Genomic DNA, 18,175 nt, shown 5'->3' on the forward strand with positions numbered 1-18,175 from the left:
CCATTGACCAATCTAACCTGACCTAAAATGTTGAAAAAAGAAAGGGTGTCACTTTCTAACTCCTCCCTAGGTAAAGGCATTTCATCTTGAGGCTGCTCCAAGTGTTTGAGTGGTCATTTTAAGAAATAAAGAGGAGCACTGCATTTAGCCCCATCCACCCCAAATCAATGGAAAACCAGAAATGTCTAAGTATTCCAGGAACTACCATTTTTCCTCCACATAGTTGATGCTGCACCAGGGAATACAAACACAAAGAGACAGGATTTCTATTTCCAGAACAGCCAAGGTTACACCACTTGAGAACGAAGAGATACAGAGCGGAATACATTTTTGGAGATAAGTAGGCCAACCATATTTATAACAAAGTGAAACCTGGACTAGTTTAGATAAAGTGCCAGGATGTGTCCGTACCAGCTTCATTGAGCTGCTTCGTCCACCCCGTGCCATGATTTTGGGAAAGGGGGGATAGCTACATTCTCTGATAAGGGCCATCTGGACTGGGGAAAACTGGGAAGTGTAGAGTGTCCTATGAGAATAGAATGTAGCCGTTAGAAATAGATAGTGGGAGGGGTTATGGATCAGCTAGATGATATACACTGAAATTGGCAGGAACTAGTCAGAACTCTCTTTCTATAACCTTTGGTAAGAAGGAAATAAAGCTGTATCCATGGCTTTGCCTTTGTGAGCGTGTTTTTCTTCCAAGAACTTCCAGAGTCTCACACAAATGTTGCCTTGAATAAGCTGAGGGCAGTGGGGGGCATGAAATTTAGGTGAAGGGTTTAATTTACATGGTATTTTTCACACCTCTTCTACTTTGATTACATTTTTATTTATTTTTTGTTACTCTAAGATAGGCATGCATAAGCAATATATCAAATTTTATTTTGAATGGAGTAATAGTTGGCATACAACCAATCAAGAAGCTCATATGTTAAGGTGGGGAGAGGCCCATTCATAACTATGAATCCGACACAAGTTGGATGTTTGTAACTGGGATGCCTGTACTTTACTTTTTGGTTATTTTCTTCTGTAATTGGTTTTCTTGGAGAGAAAGGTGTGGACTTTGGCCCCACCTCACCTATTATCTGCTATTGGGACCAGGCTTAGCACAGCAAGCAAATCAGCTGTGTTGCAGAAGAATCCTGCCAATCTGAAGGTCAGCAATTCTAGCCCGTAAGGGGTAAGCACCCACCCTTAGCCCCAGCTCATCTGTCCAGTTAGGTGGATGAAAGCAGAAATGCAGGTAGATAATATAGGTACTACTTTTAGCTGGGAGATAACGGCAACCCACGCTAGTATTCTTGCCATGAAAACTAAATGGATCAGTACAACGAGAGATATGTCGGTATACCATCAGGAAATGAGACGCCTAGGTTGGAAGATGGTCAAAATGGTACGGGGGAGGAACAGAGGATAAGTTCAACTAGCCCTAGATGTGATGACACAGCAAACTCAAAGCTGAAAGAAGGGCAAACAGCCGACAGTGCTGGAGGTGAACAACGAATCCAATATTTTAAAGATCAACACACTATAGGAACCTGGAATGAGTCAGCACAAATTGGACATGGTTATTGGTGAGATGTGAAGTTTAAAGATAGACATTCTAGGAGTCAGTGAACTGAAATGGACTGGAATGGGCCACTTCACAAAAGATGACCACCAGATCTACTACTGCAGACAAGAGGAACACCGAAGAAATGCAGTAGACTTCATAGTTAATAATGAAGTCACTAAACCGGTGCTGGGATACAATCCAAAAAATAATAGAATGATTCAATTCAAATTCAAAGTAAGCCATTTAACATCACAGTGATCCAAATCAAATAAAATCATATACTTATACTTTGGGAAGAATATTTTTGCACAAGATATTGCAACACTAGATACTGATCTATGGTGGATCAACCTTCCCTGAATCCAGCTTGCTCCTCAGCTAGTATGCTTTCTTGTTCTAACAAATCTTGGAGTTTCCACTGCAGATGTCTAACATATAGCTTTCTGATAGTGTTAAGGAGGCTGATTGCTCGATAGTTCTCAGGTTTGTTCTTTTTCCCTTTCTTTTTTATAGATGGGAGCAATGATGGCAGTCCCCCAATCCTTGGGGATCATTGATCCAAATATACGCCCCAACCACAGCTGCCGAAGAAGCAGAAGTAGATCCGTTCAAGATCCTGCAAGGTAGACTTCAGCAATACATGGAGTGAGAGTTGCCAGATGTCCAAGCTGGGTTCAGAAAAGGCAGAGGAACCAGAGACCAAATTGCCAATATCCTCTGGATAATGGAGGAAGCCAGGGAGTTTCAGAAAAAAATCGGCTTCTGTTTTATTGACTATTCTAAAGGGTTTGACTGTGTGGATAATAACCAATTGTGGCATGTTCTTGGTGGTACGGAGATACCAAGTCACCTTGTCTGTCTCCTGAGGAATCTGTATAAAGACCAAGTAGCAGCAGTAATAACAGACCATGGAATAACAGACTGGTTCAAGATTGGGAAAGGAGTATAGCAGGGCTGCATACTCTCAACCTACCTATACAACTTGTATGCAGAACACTTCATGTGACGTGAGGGGCTTGATAAACCCAAGGATGGAGTTAAAATTGCAGGAAGAAACATTAACAACCTCAGATATGCAGATGATACCACTCTGATGGCTGAAAGTGAGGAGGAGCTGAGGAGCCTTATCACTAAAGTGAAAGAAGAAAGTGCAAAAGCCGGGCTGCAGTTAACCATCAAGAAAACCAAGATTATGGCAACCAGACTGATTGACAACTGGCAAACAGAGGGAGAAAATGTGGAGGCAGTGACAGACTTTGTGTTTCTAGGAGCGAAGATTATGGCAGACTGAGACTGCAGCCAGGAAATCAGAAGACGTTTCCTTCTTGGGAGGAGAGCAATGGCCAATCTCGATAAAATAGTGAAGAGTAGAGACATCACACTGGCAATGATGATCCGCATAGTTAAAACAATGTTATTCCCCTTAGCAACCTAGGGATGTGCGAGCTGGACCATAAGGAAGGCTGAGCGAAGGAAGAGAGATGCTTTTGAACTGTAGTGTTGGAGGAAAATCCTGAGAGTGCCGCAAGAAGATCCAACCAGTCCATCCTCCAGGAAATAATGCTCGACTGCTCACTGGAGAAAAGGATACTAGAGGCAAAGATGAAGTACGTTGGCCACATCATGAGAAGGCAGGAAAATTTGGAGAAGATAACAATGCTGGGGAAAATGGAAGGGAAAAGGAAGAGGCCTGACCAATGGCAAGATGGATGGAAGTGATTGGCTTAAACTTTGAAAGAGCTGGGGGTGGCCACAGCTGTCAGGGAGCTCTGGTGTGGGCTGGTCCATGAGGTCATGAGGAGTCGGAAGCAACTAAATGAATAAACAACAAAACAACAACAATAAAAAGATGCCATTAAAAGGACATTGATTGGAGGAAAGCTCCTCAGCATGGAAGATGGAGCAACCGCACTTTCCCCTTCCCCCTCTCTCGCGTCCCCGTGGCTAAAGTCAAGCACAACCTCCAAAATGCTTGAAATAAGATGGAAAAAAACTGTCTTTACCTCAGTTTGTGTTTTTCTGTCCTTTTTAATTGTATAATCGGCATTGAATGTTGGCCATATGTATGTCCTGTAAACCTTTCTGAGTCCCCTTCAAGGTGAGAATGGCAGGGTACAAATACTGTAAATAAATAAATAAATAGAAATTCACCTGAGCACTTTACACTCACATCCTGACTGTGGTTGCAGCTATGCTTCCCTCAAGGGCTTTTGGGACAGTCAGTCAGAGACATTTCTTCTCCTGTACAGTTCACATTCTCCAGCCAAATCAGACCAGATCCTTGGCCATAGCGAACTCCCTCAAATCCTTTTGAGGCATCTCCACAATTCAGTTCCCGGCACACAACTTGCGCATCATGGGTATCCCAACCAATGTCACACACAGTCCCCCACTGCTGGTTGTATAACACCTCAAGATGCCCAGAGCAGATATTGGGGCCATTTACTAAGCGGAGCTCTGATGGAAAAATGAGAAAATTCTGCAATAAGTCATACAATTCATCATAGTTTTTTCATGGTTAAAGACATTGAAAGTTTCCCTCTAGAGTAAACAAATTAAACCAATTGCTAGTTATTTCAGTTGATAGACAGCTTCAGGTCATTTGTTAAGTGAGGTTTATTTTTCATGTCAGGAGCAACTTGAGTCGCTTCTGGAGTGAGAGAATTGGCCGTCTGCAAGGATGTTGCGCAGGGGACGTCCGGATGTTTTGATGTTTTTACCATCCTTATGGGAGGCTTCTCTCATGTCCCCGCATGGAGCTGGAGCTGATCGAGGGAGCTCATCCGCACTCTCCCCGGGTGGGATTCGAACCTGGCAGCTTTCAGGTCAGCAACCCAACCTTCAAGTCACGAGGCTTTAGTCCACTACACCATCGGGGGCTCCAATGAGTAATTAAGCCAGCAGTTGAGTGAGTGTTTGTTTCCTGTTGAAGCTATTTAAGCCAGCATCACGCGTGAAGTCATACCTTCACTAAAATACATCTTTATAGTACTCACAGAAAACAAAACGACATAAAACAGATACACGAAGGGGAGGTGGTGAGCAGTCTGCAATTAATGTTATTCTTATTAAAAGATTATAATATTTATGTAAAAAGGAAGAAAGTACAAAAAGGAGAGTATGACAGATGGCCTTATTCAGATCAAGGAAATTGTGGGCTTGAATTTACAAGACAGAAGCAGGACAATTGATGACCCAAGCTCTTGGAGGTCTTCCAAGGGCTTGGACTTATGAGGTTGTCATGAGTTAAACACAATGGCAAATAACAGAAATAACAACTTGCCTCTATACTGATTCATTATCTTATAGTGATACAATCCTACCTGCACATTCCACACTTGCATCTCTGCTGTGGTCACAGCTGTGTTCTCCCCACTGTCCTTTGGGGCATTGCCTTAAAGATTCTTCTGTTCCAGTGCAGCTCATTCCCTCCAGCCAGATGGGACCAGCCCCTCTTCCAAATTGTGCTCCACCAGATGCGCTTAAGGCCTCTCCACAGCCCAGTTCCCTGCACACCACTTGGGCATCCTGTAGATCCCAGCCAGCATCACAAATAGTTCCCCACATTTCATTGTGAAACACCTCGATCCTTCCAGAACAATAATTAGAGCCATTCACAAGGCGAAGTTCTGATGAAACAAAAGAGTTACAGCATCACACTAATTTTTCAGTCCTAGGAAATTTTCTGGAGAACTCACAATAAAGATTAGCAATCCTGTGAAGGTATTTGTGGGGTAGGAGGGGGGAAATCAGATATATAGACAATTGTACCGTACCAGTGGGTTGTATGGAGAAGTAGCATAGGTACTGTAAAAGACGGGTCACATTCTTATTGAAACACATGAAAAATTTGTCAGCCTCTGGGTTCACACACTGTAGTTTAATGTATTTAAACTACATTATATGAGTCTAAAATGACTAGATACAGTAGAGTTCCGGTTATCTGAGTTCCATTTATCCTACACTCCGTATTATCCAACACACCGCCGAGGCGCTTGGCAAGGAGGGAAGGGACTTTGGCACACCATGCATGGAGGCACATGGAGGAGCCCCTTCAGGGGTGCAGTGGGGATGGCCTAACTGGAGAAGAGCCCTTTGAGAAACTTTTGAAACAGGCCGCAGGGAGGTGCCTCGAGGGAGGGAGGGAGGCTCCGAAGGAAGTTTTAATGGAAGGGTTGCTGTGGAAATTTTCAGTGTGTTTTGTTGTTATAGACTGAAATGTTAGATCATTTGTATGTTGTTGGATTGTGCATCTGTGTTCCGGCAAGCTTTCCAGCAGCACAGGAGTTAATTACATGCCAGCCCTGATTGATAGCCTGCAGGGCCAATGGGTCAAGACTTCTGTTTCAACTGCATGGATGGAACATTCGTCGTGAACAGTGGAATGTTGGGAGGTGCCTGCATGCACTGATTACAGACTCGGCTTGCTGAACGGACATGCCATGCTTTTCCCTTGCTGGGGGAACATGTGCCCAGAGAGTGATGGTGTTTGGAGTAGTATATAGTCTTGTAAATAAATCCCAGTACCGCTGGGATCAGCAGTAAATCTACGACTGAGGTGTCATTTGTCAGTGCTACTTTTGCAGGCTGCTTAAGTGGTTTGACTGATGAGCAGAAGGTCATCAACAGGTCAGGGCGATAGTAGTATCTCTTCTCTCCCCCTGCTCCTGCCCTGCGCTCTGACAGAAGGAACCCTGTGATCCCAGTCATTAAAGCCTTTGACAACACAGTTTTAATGCAAGTTTTCTTATCCTTGTTTGCTCACCTTTGAGAAGCTCGGAGGCTCCCATCAGCTGCTCCGAGGTGGCAGGCGGCGGGGCAGGCTCCATGCGAAAGAGGGCCTGGAGCTGCGAGGAGGCATGGGAGGAATCTGCCGCTGCCGCCGTCGTGTTCATGGCTGCCCAAGAAGATGCGAAGCAGGAGAAGGCGGTGGAGGCAGACAGAGCGGCTTGGAAAATAGGGCCTCCCTATTATCCAACAGTTTCAGTTATTCGACATTGGGCCTGCCCCTTTATGTCAGATAACCGGAACTCTACTGTAGTACAGTTTCATTGTACGGCAATGTAGATGGAGCCAGAGATAATTTTCCTGACAACGCAAAATTATTTATTTATTTATTTATTTGCTGTATGTATATACTGTTTTTCTCACCGCTGGGGGCGGGGGTGTTCAAAGAGGTTTACAACATAATAATGGCAAGAATTCAATGCCTGACATACATGTAAACCAAATCAAACATCTAGACAAGAAATATATAACTATGCATTAAAATCAACAAAACCATTAAACATAAGATATAAGCAACATTTAGACATGAAAACATAGAATTAAAATACCTAATATAAACATTAAAATCACATGATCCAAAATGCAAGATGTGAAAGGTGATCTGCCTATTAGAAACGGTAGGAACGGTACCTAAATAAAGATTGGACAGCATAAGACCTTCAGTCCATGAAGTAAGAGAATGGAACAGGGGAACCAGAAAGACAAGCAGAAGCAATTTAGCTTTTGGATTCTTATCAGTTTCTATTCTGTTATTTTACTTTAGTAGAACAGAAGAGGTGAATAACAAAAAAAAAATTCATACTCTTGGTTTCAGAAACAAATTTTCATGACAATGACTTACCTGTGCATGTTACACCAACCACATAGAATGGCAAAAGCCTGTCGAGGTCGGAGTCCTGCCATGGTGTTATTTCACATTCACTGAAGGAGGTCTCTGTCCCAGTACACTGAACACCATCCATCCAAATGGAAGGAGTTTTTTCTCCATAAATAGGATACATTAAGGGATGTGGAGCAGCTTCACAGCCAAGATGCCTGCACACCACCCAGGGTTCTTTCAAATCCCAGCGTCTGTAACTTACCATTCTCCATTGGCCATCAAGGAAGAGCTCCACTCTCCCAGTACAGCGATGACGGCCATCAGCTAATCTCATCACTGAGAAGGATACAAAACAACAATCATTATCAGGTTTTTTGGTGCTGGTAGGAAGAGAAAGAATATTTACAACCATTCCAAAGATGATTAAAAACCAAGTCTGTTTAGTGCCAGAAATCCCTGACAAGGAGAAACCTGACAAAATTCTCTGTGCACGAATACTATTTTTTACAGACACTGATGATTTTTGAATAGAAATAATATTTTCTGAGAAAAATGTTAGCTGCAAATTTATTTCGACCAAGTCCTGATCTGTGAATAATTTTTGGAAGTAGGAAGATACCAGAAGAATCATGCAGACCACAATCAAAGCGCTTTTGACATCTGCTGAAAAACCTCCAGAGAAGGAGACTCCACGATGTTCACTTATTCATTTCATCTCTTAAGAAAGAAGAGAATGAAAAGGTCCATACATAGAACCTGCCCAGAGTGTGGGGGAAGTTCCTTTCTGGAGGCATTTACACAACAGCTGGATGACCATCTGTCAGAGGTGCTTTGATTGTGCTTTTCCTGCATGGCAGGGGGCTGGACCAGATGGCCCTATGTGGTCTCTTCCAACTCTATGATTCTAACCTATATTCCCTCACTAGAACCTTCTCAAAATACTCCATTTATACCTGCAACTAACAGGTTTTTCTGAATTCTGCTGGGACAAGGGAGACGGGACAGAAGGCTACAAATCAACCTCATCATGGATGGTCAAGAAAGGAATCTTTCAAAAATGTGAGCATAGTTATCATGTCATTTCTTCGCCTTCTCTTCTCCAGGCTAAACATACCCAACTACTTCAGTGGCTTCTCCTAAGTCTTGGCTTTTAGATGTTAAACATTTTGGCTGTGATTGTATTCTAATTTGTCAGTATCAGGCCTGAACTGTGACAAATTACTTCAGAACTGGAAAAGAATTCTGACATCCAGATGTCTATTGGGAATCATTGGAAGTTTTTCCACAGAGTTTTGATGGCATCCTCTTGGGAATACTTTAACTGGCAAATTCCCATATTGGTATTGCTGCATTGACATAGTCCTGCATTGGACTTATTTTACCTATTCATTACATCATTCATTGATTGAATTCATATCCTGCCTTTCCCCTCAGATCAAACACAAGGCACCTTCAAAGAATGTAATACAAGATTCAGACAGAGAAGAGCATTTTTAAAGTATTTTTGTAGGTACATTTGAGAGGGAGAATATGTGTCTTCACCTGACTTCACGATTACCTGCACATTCCACACCGACATCTTTCCTGTGGTCACAGGTGAGACTGAGGCTCTTCTCTTGAGGACATTTCTTCAGAACCTTCTCTTTCCCTGTGCAGTTCACTTCATCCATCCAAATGGGACCAGACCCTTGACCAAATCTTGCTCCAATGGCTGCTACTAGAGCTTCTCCACAGCCTACTTCCTGGCACACCACACTGGCATCCTCTAAATCCCAGCCATTGTCGCACACGGTTCCCCAAGCCTTGTTATGGAACACCTCTACTCGACCAGTGCATGGAGTTGGACCATCTATCAATCTTACCTCTGATTGGGGAGAGATCAAATAAATAATAATAATAATAATAATAATAATAATAATAATAATAATAATAATAGAATGTGACCTCTGGTGGCAGAGGACTCTTACAAGTAAAGCAAGCAGTCAAAGAAGAAGAACATGCCTTGGCAGAATATATAAAGCAAAGTGAAGAACCTGCTTTGATTGAAGTAAAAAAAATCAGAAACTCCTCAAAGCACAGCAGACAAAGAATTGGTACAAGAAGACTGCACTACAAACTAGAGCTGACAACTGGCACAACAAGGTATTGCATGGACAGTTCCTTGACAAAATTGAAGGGAAAGCTGACAAGGAGAAGACCTGGCTATGGCTCACAAATGGGACACTGAAGAAGGAGACAGAAGGCCTGATTCTTGCAGCCCAGGAGCAAGCCATCAGAACAAATGCAATTAAGGCCAAGATTGAAAAATCAGCCGATGACTCAAAATGCAGACTCTCTTCTCTTCTCTTATGCTTGTTTGCCATTCACATGGCACAGGAGGAGGAAAAGGGACTGCCAAATAGCAGGTAGGTTCCCTCCAGCCGAAACCAGCTTCAGCATGGCTGGGCAGTAGGGATGCCCTCATACCACCAAGGTGGCTCAGGCTGCAATGCAATGTCAGGCTGCAATGCAGGCCAGAACTAGCATTTTGGACACTGCTTCCAGCCTTCATTCTGTTCTGTTCATTCACTCAGTCATTTCCGACTCTTTGTGACCTCATGGACCAGTAAACGCCAAAGCTCCCTGTCGGCCGTCGCCGCCCCCAATTCCTTCATTCTCTAGCTGGGTAGAATTGCCCTGAGATTTTCAGGTCAGAGACCTTATGTCTGTGCTGGGACACCAATGCTGACTTTCAGTAATTTTGCTCATCGTTAATTTTCTGCTGCTTTATAAAACCATTTAATGACTTTGAAAGCCATTTCTAAATGTTGCAATCATCACAATGAGTTCCATGGGTCATAGAATTAGAGAGTTGGAAGGGATTCCAAGGGCCATTTAGTCCAACACTACCAAAGTGTGGAACTCTAGAAAGATGGTCATCTTGTTGTTGAAAACCAGACCACAAAATTATGACCTCTATAGTCCACTGCTCCATAGGGGGTAATTGTAGAGCCCGCATGGATTTATTCCTAGTTTCAGAGTTATTTTTATTAAATACCCACACACACCCCCCTGGCCCGGATGCTTCATAGACATACCTCAGACCTAAGGGGATGGTGACACCGTGACACCGTAGTTAAAATAATCTTCTCACAAAGCCCCGAGAAGACACCTGGGATGTTCAATGGGCTTATGAAAGAGCCTTTGGGTTTTTTCCTGATATATCTGCTGGAAAATAAACTTGGCCTAGAGTACAAAGTCCAACAAATTCCTCACTTGCCTTGAAGACAATTTTATGGTCCAGAAGGTAGAAGAGGCAACAAGGGGATTGGCTACTCTCAATCTCATCCTAACAAATGCGGAGGACCTGATCAATGCAGTCGAAGTGGTTGTATCCTTAGGGACAAGTGACCATATTCTCTTGCAGTTTGCGATACAAAGGAAGGTTGAAACTCAGATGAGTCAAACCCACATTCTGGACTTTAGGAGAGCTGACTTCCAAAAAATAACCAGGAAAATTGCATTCAAAGCACTCCCGACAGATGGCCACCATGCAGCTGTGGACAAGTCTACATAGGGACCACCAAATGCAGCAGCATTGCCCAGATACGAATCAAAGAACATGAAAGGCACTGCAGACTAATTCAGCCAGAGAAGTCATCCATAGCAGAGCACTTGATGAACCAACCTGAACACAGCATATTATTTGAGAACACAGAAATTCTGGACCACTCTAACAAGCACCATTTCAGGCTACACAAAGAAGCCATTGAAATCCACAAGAAGCATGTGGACAATTTCAACAGAAAGGAGAAAACCGAGAACATGAACAAAATCTGGCTACCGGTATTTAAAAAATTCTAGAATCAGAACAGCAAATAAAACAAACCCTCAGAAAGGAGAGGAATTCCAGACATGATACAATCAGGGCCAGCTAACACTTACCAACAAAGGATTCCCCCAGGCAGGAAGATGCTCGGCTTTGAAGCTGCAAGGCCATTCAATACTAATCAAGGTGCCCAATTGCACTGTTCACACTTGCATCAAGCAGACAAGAATTCTTTCTCCCACCCTGGACAGTTCAACAACATCTGAAAGGGGGCAGTTGTCAACCCCAGACATTGGGGGAAAAAACGCAATCAAGCTAACCATGGTTGATGAACTTACCTGAACATACAACAAAAGCGGTTCTTCCACTATCACAGCCATGTCTCCCCAAAGGACTTGCCGAGCACTGAAACAGAGAAGATTCTGTCCCTCTGCAATGGACGCCATCCAACCAAATGGGGCTGGTTCCACTTCCATTCCACGTTCTGCTTTGATTCATGCTGCCAGTTCCACATCCCATCTCGTGGCATACCACTGTGGCTTCCTCAATGCCCCATCCATCTCCACAAATGGTGCCCCATTCACCATGATGGAGCAATTCTACTCTTCCGCTGCAATTATCTACCAATCGAATCTCCGTTGGGTGTGTGGGATCAGAGCCCCAGGGCTGACCTAAGAGAGAAAAGGTAAAAAGACAGAGGAGACAGCTATCCTCCTTCTCTATTCCTGGAACAATAAAACCCCAGGAAATTCATGGGGAAGACTCACCTGCGGCACAGGTGAGGATGTGAGAGAGAGAAGGAGAGGGACAGAGGAAAGAAAGCTGTTGCACTCACCGGCACTTTCTCAGCCTTTGGAGGCTTCCCAAGACCACCTCAGCTCTAGATTATTAAATATGGTTTTCTGTGGGCAAGCAGATGGCGACTACTGGATGGCATATGTCCTGTATCAGAAACTAGAGCTGATGTGGTCTATCCAATGCAATTTTCTGAATCAACACCCCAAATAACCAAACTGAATCTAAAGTTAACCAAAAACTGTTTTGTAACCCTTTTTGTACTAATGTTGGAGAGTAGTCCCTGGTCAATGTGGTCCCTGGTCAAAAGAAAGTTGGGAACTACTGCTTTAAGAGGAGAGTCCCTTGAATAATAACCCTGAAGGACTGAAGAGTTTGTCAATATACTTCTTGAATTGTGGGTTCCAGAATTGAACACAGTCTTTTTCCCGATGTGGTCGGACAGGAACAGACTAAAAGTGAATCCCGCAAAAACTGAGATACTCTGGCCCGGCCAACCACCAGAGTTAACCCAGTCACTGCCTGATTTTATTTATTTTTATTTATTATTATTTATTTTTCAAACTTATATGCCACCACTCCCCTAGGGCTCGGAGCGGTTTTCAAGAACCGGCTAAAATCAACAATTTAAAAAACATTTTAAAAACATCTTTTAAAAAAAACATCTTAAAAACACCCTAAAAGCACCTTTTAAAACATCAGCAACAGAACTCAAAAGCCTGTCGAAACAGGTGTGTCTTACATGCCCTGCGGAAGGCCAACAAGTCCCGCAAGGCACGAACTTCAGGTGGCAAGGTGTTCCACAGAGATGGTGCCACTACTGAAAAGGGAAGTTCTGGTTCTGTCTGCTACTGTTAAAAGCCTCGAGGTTGTGTTGGACTCATCGCTGACAATGGAGGCCCAGATCACTGCCATAAGTAAGCAGGCCTTTTTTCATCTTCAATATCTGAAAAATGTGCACCACGATAAAGGTTCAAACCATAGAACACAATAGGTATATTAGAGCATCATATACATAATAATGTTAACAATAATACAAATAATAATACAACTGATAACCAAATTCTGTCAGCTGTAGTGGCATACAGTCATAACTTACAAAGATTTATAGACTGCAATAATCCAGATTTAAATGCTACACAGAGCGGTTTTCAATATAAAACATATATCAGACATATATCAACAAGACTCCAACTAAAGTGTGTTAGCGACACAGTATGTGTGCATCCAGTCTCTCCAAATGCATGTAATATGCTGTAAAACTCAATATATCAGTGTGCAAATCAATTGGCTCAAACTTGGCTTGGAGTCAAAACAAATCAAAGTCTCTGTAGTCTTGGAGCAGTTCTATAGGACTCCTCTAGATGTAAATGCAGTCAATAGGCTGTAGCTTCAGTTTGTTGACAATAAATGGTCAAATAGATGTTATTTTAGAGTAGCTGGCTGTGAGCCGAAGTAAGCTGTTTACAAGCTGTTTACACAAGCCGTTTACATTTTCATCTTCGCCAGGCAAGGAAATTGGCATCCTACCTTTCGACAGAACGGTAATCCATGCAACAGTCACCACTAGGTTGGATTATTGTAACGCTTTATATGCCGGCCTTCCGAAGATAAAAACCCAGAAGACCCAAATGGTCCAAAATGCGGCGGTCAGGCTGCTAGCAGGATCATCTATAAGATCCCATATTACACCGATTCTGAAACAACTGCATTGGCTACCAATAGAACATCGGCTCTCTTACAAGATACTGATTCTAACATTTAAAGCTCGAAATGGCCAAGGACCATATCTTAGGGACCGCCTCATTCCTTTTATTCATCAGTGGTCACCTCGATCCTCCCAGGAAAATCTCCTATACGTACTGGGCCCTAGGGAGGTACACCTGGAAGCTACAAGGCGTAGAGCCTTTTCGGCCGATACTCCAATTCTGTGGAACTCATTGTCTCCATATGTTAGAGCAATGTCGGAGTTGGGACCTTTTGTAAAAGCACTCAAGACTTGGCTGTTTGGTTGTGCATTTATGTAAATCAGATCGAATTTGCCAAATAGTCACTGTTGAATGTTTTTATGTTGTGGAATGATATTTTAAATTGTAAGTCACTCAGAGCACTCTGGTGGGGAGTGACTAATTAAGAAATAAAGTGAAGTGAAGTGAATAGAGTGGAACTCATTCTTCCCTCAATGTGTATTCTCTATACATAATACTACACTGAAGTAGGATATGTCTCATGAGTATCTTACCTTTAGAGGTACACATCTCTAATTCATCTTCCAATTGCAATGACATTTGTATTACTAAAACATGCCCTACCTGGGACTGCTTTTGAAGGTGGTTTGGGAATGTCACCCACCCCACCCACCATCATCTCCCCTTTTATGCCACTGCAATGCCCTTCCTGGGCTTGGATGTATCAATATTTCTTCAGAAAAGATTGAGAAAGAAGTGATGACTGATAATCTGTGCTGTGACCAGGAAGCAAGTGAGCTCACTGATACAGTTTCCAAGCAATGGCAGAGATATGGAAGAAATGAGAACATTCACATTGAGATGAAGATTGCGATCTTTAAAAAATTCTCTTAAAGATATAATGGCCAGGAACATATCTGTTTCCTTGGCTAAAGTACATTTGTACACAAGATCTATGAAGAGGGACCGGCCTTGTCTCTCAATCTAAAAACTGTAGTCACCAAGTTCAGCTACGCACCCATCAGGGAAAGCACCTCATCTGGAACGCTTTTCCTTTAAGGGGAGAGTCCCTTGAAACAGTAATCCTCTACTGCAACCTTGGCTGAGGGAAGGAGTGAAGAAGAGCATGCCAGGTTGGATACTAGAGATGTGTGCAGTATTTATTCCTTTTGTTTCATTCGTGTTTCCATTTTGTATTGTCAATTTGGATGGCACAAAACAAAAAGCCCCCCCCTCCCCTTGAAACAAAAAAAAAAAAACTCGAAATGAAACGCAGGCGGGAGCTGGCGGCTCCAAGTCTCCCTTTCAGATCAATTGCCTCACAGGACCTGCAGCCAATTGCCGAGCAAGGAACACTCCTTACTCGGCAATCGACTGCAGGCCCTGCGAGGTTCAGGTACGTAGACCCCCATCCCCTACTTTCCTAGTAAATGTCTAATAAAAATTATTTGGGAAAAAGAGAGATGAATACCTAGTTGTTGTTGTTGTAGTAGTTGCTGTTGCTGCTGTAAGAGTTCAAGATTCGTAGCAATCAACTGGTCCAGGATGTGTCCAAAATGTGATACTTGCACTTTAGTCCTCTTGATGTCTAAGACCAATTTATTACTCTAAGGCAAGGGTTCCCAAACTAAGGCCCAGGGGCCGGATGCGGCCCTCCAAGGTCATTGACCTGGCCCCTGTCCTAAACTTTAGACTTAGGGTTGACCTAGGTCTACCTGGTCTTTTGAGGTCTTTTTGCTTACCTATGGTCTTATGAGATCGTTTAGATCAGGGGTCCCCAAACTAAGGCCCGGGGGCCGGATGCGGCCCTCCGAGGTCATTTACCTGGCCCCCGCCCTCAGTTTTATAATATAATATATTGTATATACATATAATATTGACAATATTATAATGTAATACAATATAACACTAATAATAATACCATATAATAATATTAATTATATATTCTATATTACATATAATATTACTAATAATATTAAGGCATAGTGGTATAGTTCAATATAGTAATATATAATACTAATATTGTGCTATGCTAATAATATAATATATTGTATGTACATATAATTTGTAAGCCACTCTGAGTCCCCTTTGGGGTGAGAAGGGTGCGATACAAATGTAGTAAATAAATGCAGTAAATAAATAAATAATAAATAAATACATTTTAGAGTTAGGCTCTCCCAAAGTCTGAAATGACTTGAAGGCACACAACAACAACAACAACAATCCTAATTAACTTGACTAAATACATAATAATAAATAAATAAATTTTAGACTTAGGCTCGCCCAAAGTCTGAAATGACTTGAAGGCACACAACAACAACAACAATCCTAATTAACTTGACTATCTCATTGGTCAGAAGCAGGAGCACATTTCCCATTGAAATCCTGATAAATGTATGTTGAGTTAAAATTGTTTTTATTTTTAAATATTGTATTGTTCTTTCATTGTTCTTGTTGTTGTTGTTGTTTTTGCACTACAAATAAGACATGTGCAGTGTGCATCGGAATTTGTTTGTATTTTTTTTCAAATGATAATCCGGCCCCTCAACAGTCTGAAGGATTGTGGACCAGCCCTCGGATTAAAAAGTTTGAGGACCCCTGGTTTAGATGGTCCTTGAAGATCTCTTTGCTTAGCTGCAGCCTTATGAGACCAACTAGATGGCTTTTGGAGGTCACTTTCCTTACCTATGGTCTTATGAAACCATCTAGATAGTCTTTGGAGGCCCCTTTCCTTATCTATGGTCTTATGAGACCATCTAGATGGTCTTTGGAAGTCTCTTTGCTTACCTATGGACTTATGAGATCGTCTAGATCAGGGGTCCCCAAACTAAGGCCCATGGGCCGGATGTGGCCCTCCAAGGTGATTTACCTGGCCTCTGTCCTAAAGTTTAGACTTAGGGTTGACCTAAGTCTGAAATGACTTGAAGGCACACAACAACAACAATCTTAATTTTGGACTATTTCATCATAGTCCGGCCCCCTAACAGTCTGAGGGACTGTGAATCGGCCCTCCACTTAAAAAGTTTGAGGACCCCTGCTCTAAGGCATACCTGCACAACTTGCAGCCCTCCAACCGTTTTGGCCACCAACTCCCAGAATTCCTGTCCATTGAACAAGTTATTCCGGGAGTTAGAGATCCAAAAAACTGGATGTCGCAGGTTGTGCAGGTCTGCTCTAAGGCCTATTTATTGATGATTTTAGTAGTCTGTACCTTGATTTTGTTAGTTGCTCGACCGATAGCTGACAATGTCCTGTCAGCAAGCTTCCAGTGACCCCCTGCCCAAGGAGGATGGCCATTATGTACCCTCTGGATTCAGGGATGAGTGGCAGCACAGCTAAAGGAGTTCCCCATTGTGTCCACCATCTCCCCTTACAATATGTCTTTAGGGGGTGCCTTTCTTCAGATTTTTTTTTTCATGTCAGGAGCAACCGGAGTTGCTTCTGGAGTGAGAGAATTGGCCGTCTGCAAGGATGTTGCCCAGGGGACACCCGGATATTTTTGATGTTTTTTCTATCCTTGTGGAAGGCATCTTTCATGTCCCCGTGTGGAGCTGGAGCTGATAGAGGGAGCTCATCCGCACTCTCCCCGGGTGGGATTCAAACCTGGCAGCTTTCAGGTCAGCAACCCAACCTTCAAGTCACGAGGCTTTTATCCCCTAGGCCACCGGAGGCTCCTTTCTTTAGAATGAGGCATTGTGAAGAAGGTGACCCCCAAATCTTCCCCTGCTGCCACAATGAGACAGGTTGGGCAAGAGCTCTACAGTGCCCTACAGTCACAGGAGTAGGTCAAAATAATTATTTGTTTTATTTAGTTTTATCCTACCTTTCTCCTGATAAAGGGACTCAAGAGGCTAAGTGAAACCAAGGAATATATGTATATGTATCTTCTAGAGGGAATTTGGATCACAGGAAGTTGATGAAGTCAATCAACCCACCTGAACATATAACCCCAGCGGTTTCTTCATGGCTGCAGTCATGTTCACCCCATGGACTTGCTGGGCACTCACTGAGGGCGGATTCAGTTCCTCTACATCTAACATCATCGAGACCAATGGAGACAGTTCCATTTCCAAACTGTGCTTCATGTGTGGCCGAGACTGCAGATCCACAGCCCAGTTGGCGGCAGACAACCATGGCCTCCTCGATGCCCCAACTGTCATCACAAACAGATGCCCACTGACCAGAAAGGAAGACTTCAACCCTTCCACTGCAGAGATTTGGACCTCCAACCAGCCTGATCTCCATGTGGTCTGACTCTGCAACACTTGAGCCCATCACTAGACATAAAGGAAACAGAATAGCAAAAAATGCTTTAGCACAGCGGTCCTCAAACGTTTTCAGTGGAGGGCCAGTTCACAGTACCTAAACTGTTGGGGGGGCGGACTATGATGAAATAGTCCAAAATTAGGATTGTTGCTGTTGTGTGCCTTCAAGTCATTGCAGACTTAGATCAAGTATAAAGTTTAGGACAGGGGCCAGGTAAAGGACCTTGGAGGACCGCATCCATCCCTGATCTAGACAATCTCATAAGACCATAAGCAAAGAGACCATCTAGATGGTCTCATAAGGCCATAGGTAAGGAAAGGGACCCTCAAAGGCCATCTAGACAGTCTCATAGGACCACAGGTAAGGAAAGGGACCTCCAAAAGCTATCTAGGTGGTCTCATAAGGCCGTAGCTAAGCAAAGAGAACTCCAAAGACCATCTAGATGATCTCATAAG

At 43.0% G+C, this 18,175-nt stretch overlaps 1 protein-coding gene across 1 annotated transcript in view; it reads right to left on the reverse strand.

Moving 5' to 3' along the window:
• Positions 1–17,711, reverse strand: part of LOC100554000 (deleted in malignant brain tumors 1 protein) — a 53,113-nt gene extending 35,402 nt beyond the window's left edge. Inside the window, exons 1-9 of the mRNA XM_062974300.1 lie at positions 17,362–17,711; positions 12,154–12,218; positions 11,292–11,696; positions 8,704–9,027; positions 7,426–7,499; positions 7,185–7,290; positions 6,321–6,452; positions 4,879–5,184; positions 3,764–4,063 (exon numbers count right to left, since the gene is read on the reverse strand). Coding sequence (XP_062830370.1) covers positions 3,764–4,063; positions 4,879–5,184; positions 6,321–6,452; positions 7,185–7,290; positions 7,426–7,499; positions 8,704–9,027; positions 11,292–11,696; positions 12,154–12,218; positions 17,362–17,699 — 2,050 coding nt within the window. The 5' untranslated portion in view covers positions 17,700–17,711. The remainder of the gene's footprint in view (positions 1–3,763; positions 4,064–4,878; positions 5,185–6,320; positions 6,453–7,184; positions 7,291–7,425; positions 7,500–8,703; positions 9,028–11,291; positions 11,697–12,153; positions 12,219–17,361) is intronic.
• Between the last annotated feature and the right edge of the window lie 464 nt (positions 17,712–18,175).

This window comes from Anolis carolinensis, chromosome 2 (genome assembly GCF_035594765.1).
Source record: "Anolis carolinensis isolate JA03-04 chromosome 2, rAnoCar3.1.pri, whole genome shotgun sequence".
Taxonomy (NCBI): domain Eukaryota; kingdom Metazoa; phylum Chordata; class Lepidosauria; order Squamata; family Dactyloidae; genus Anolis; species Anolis carolinensis.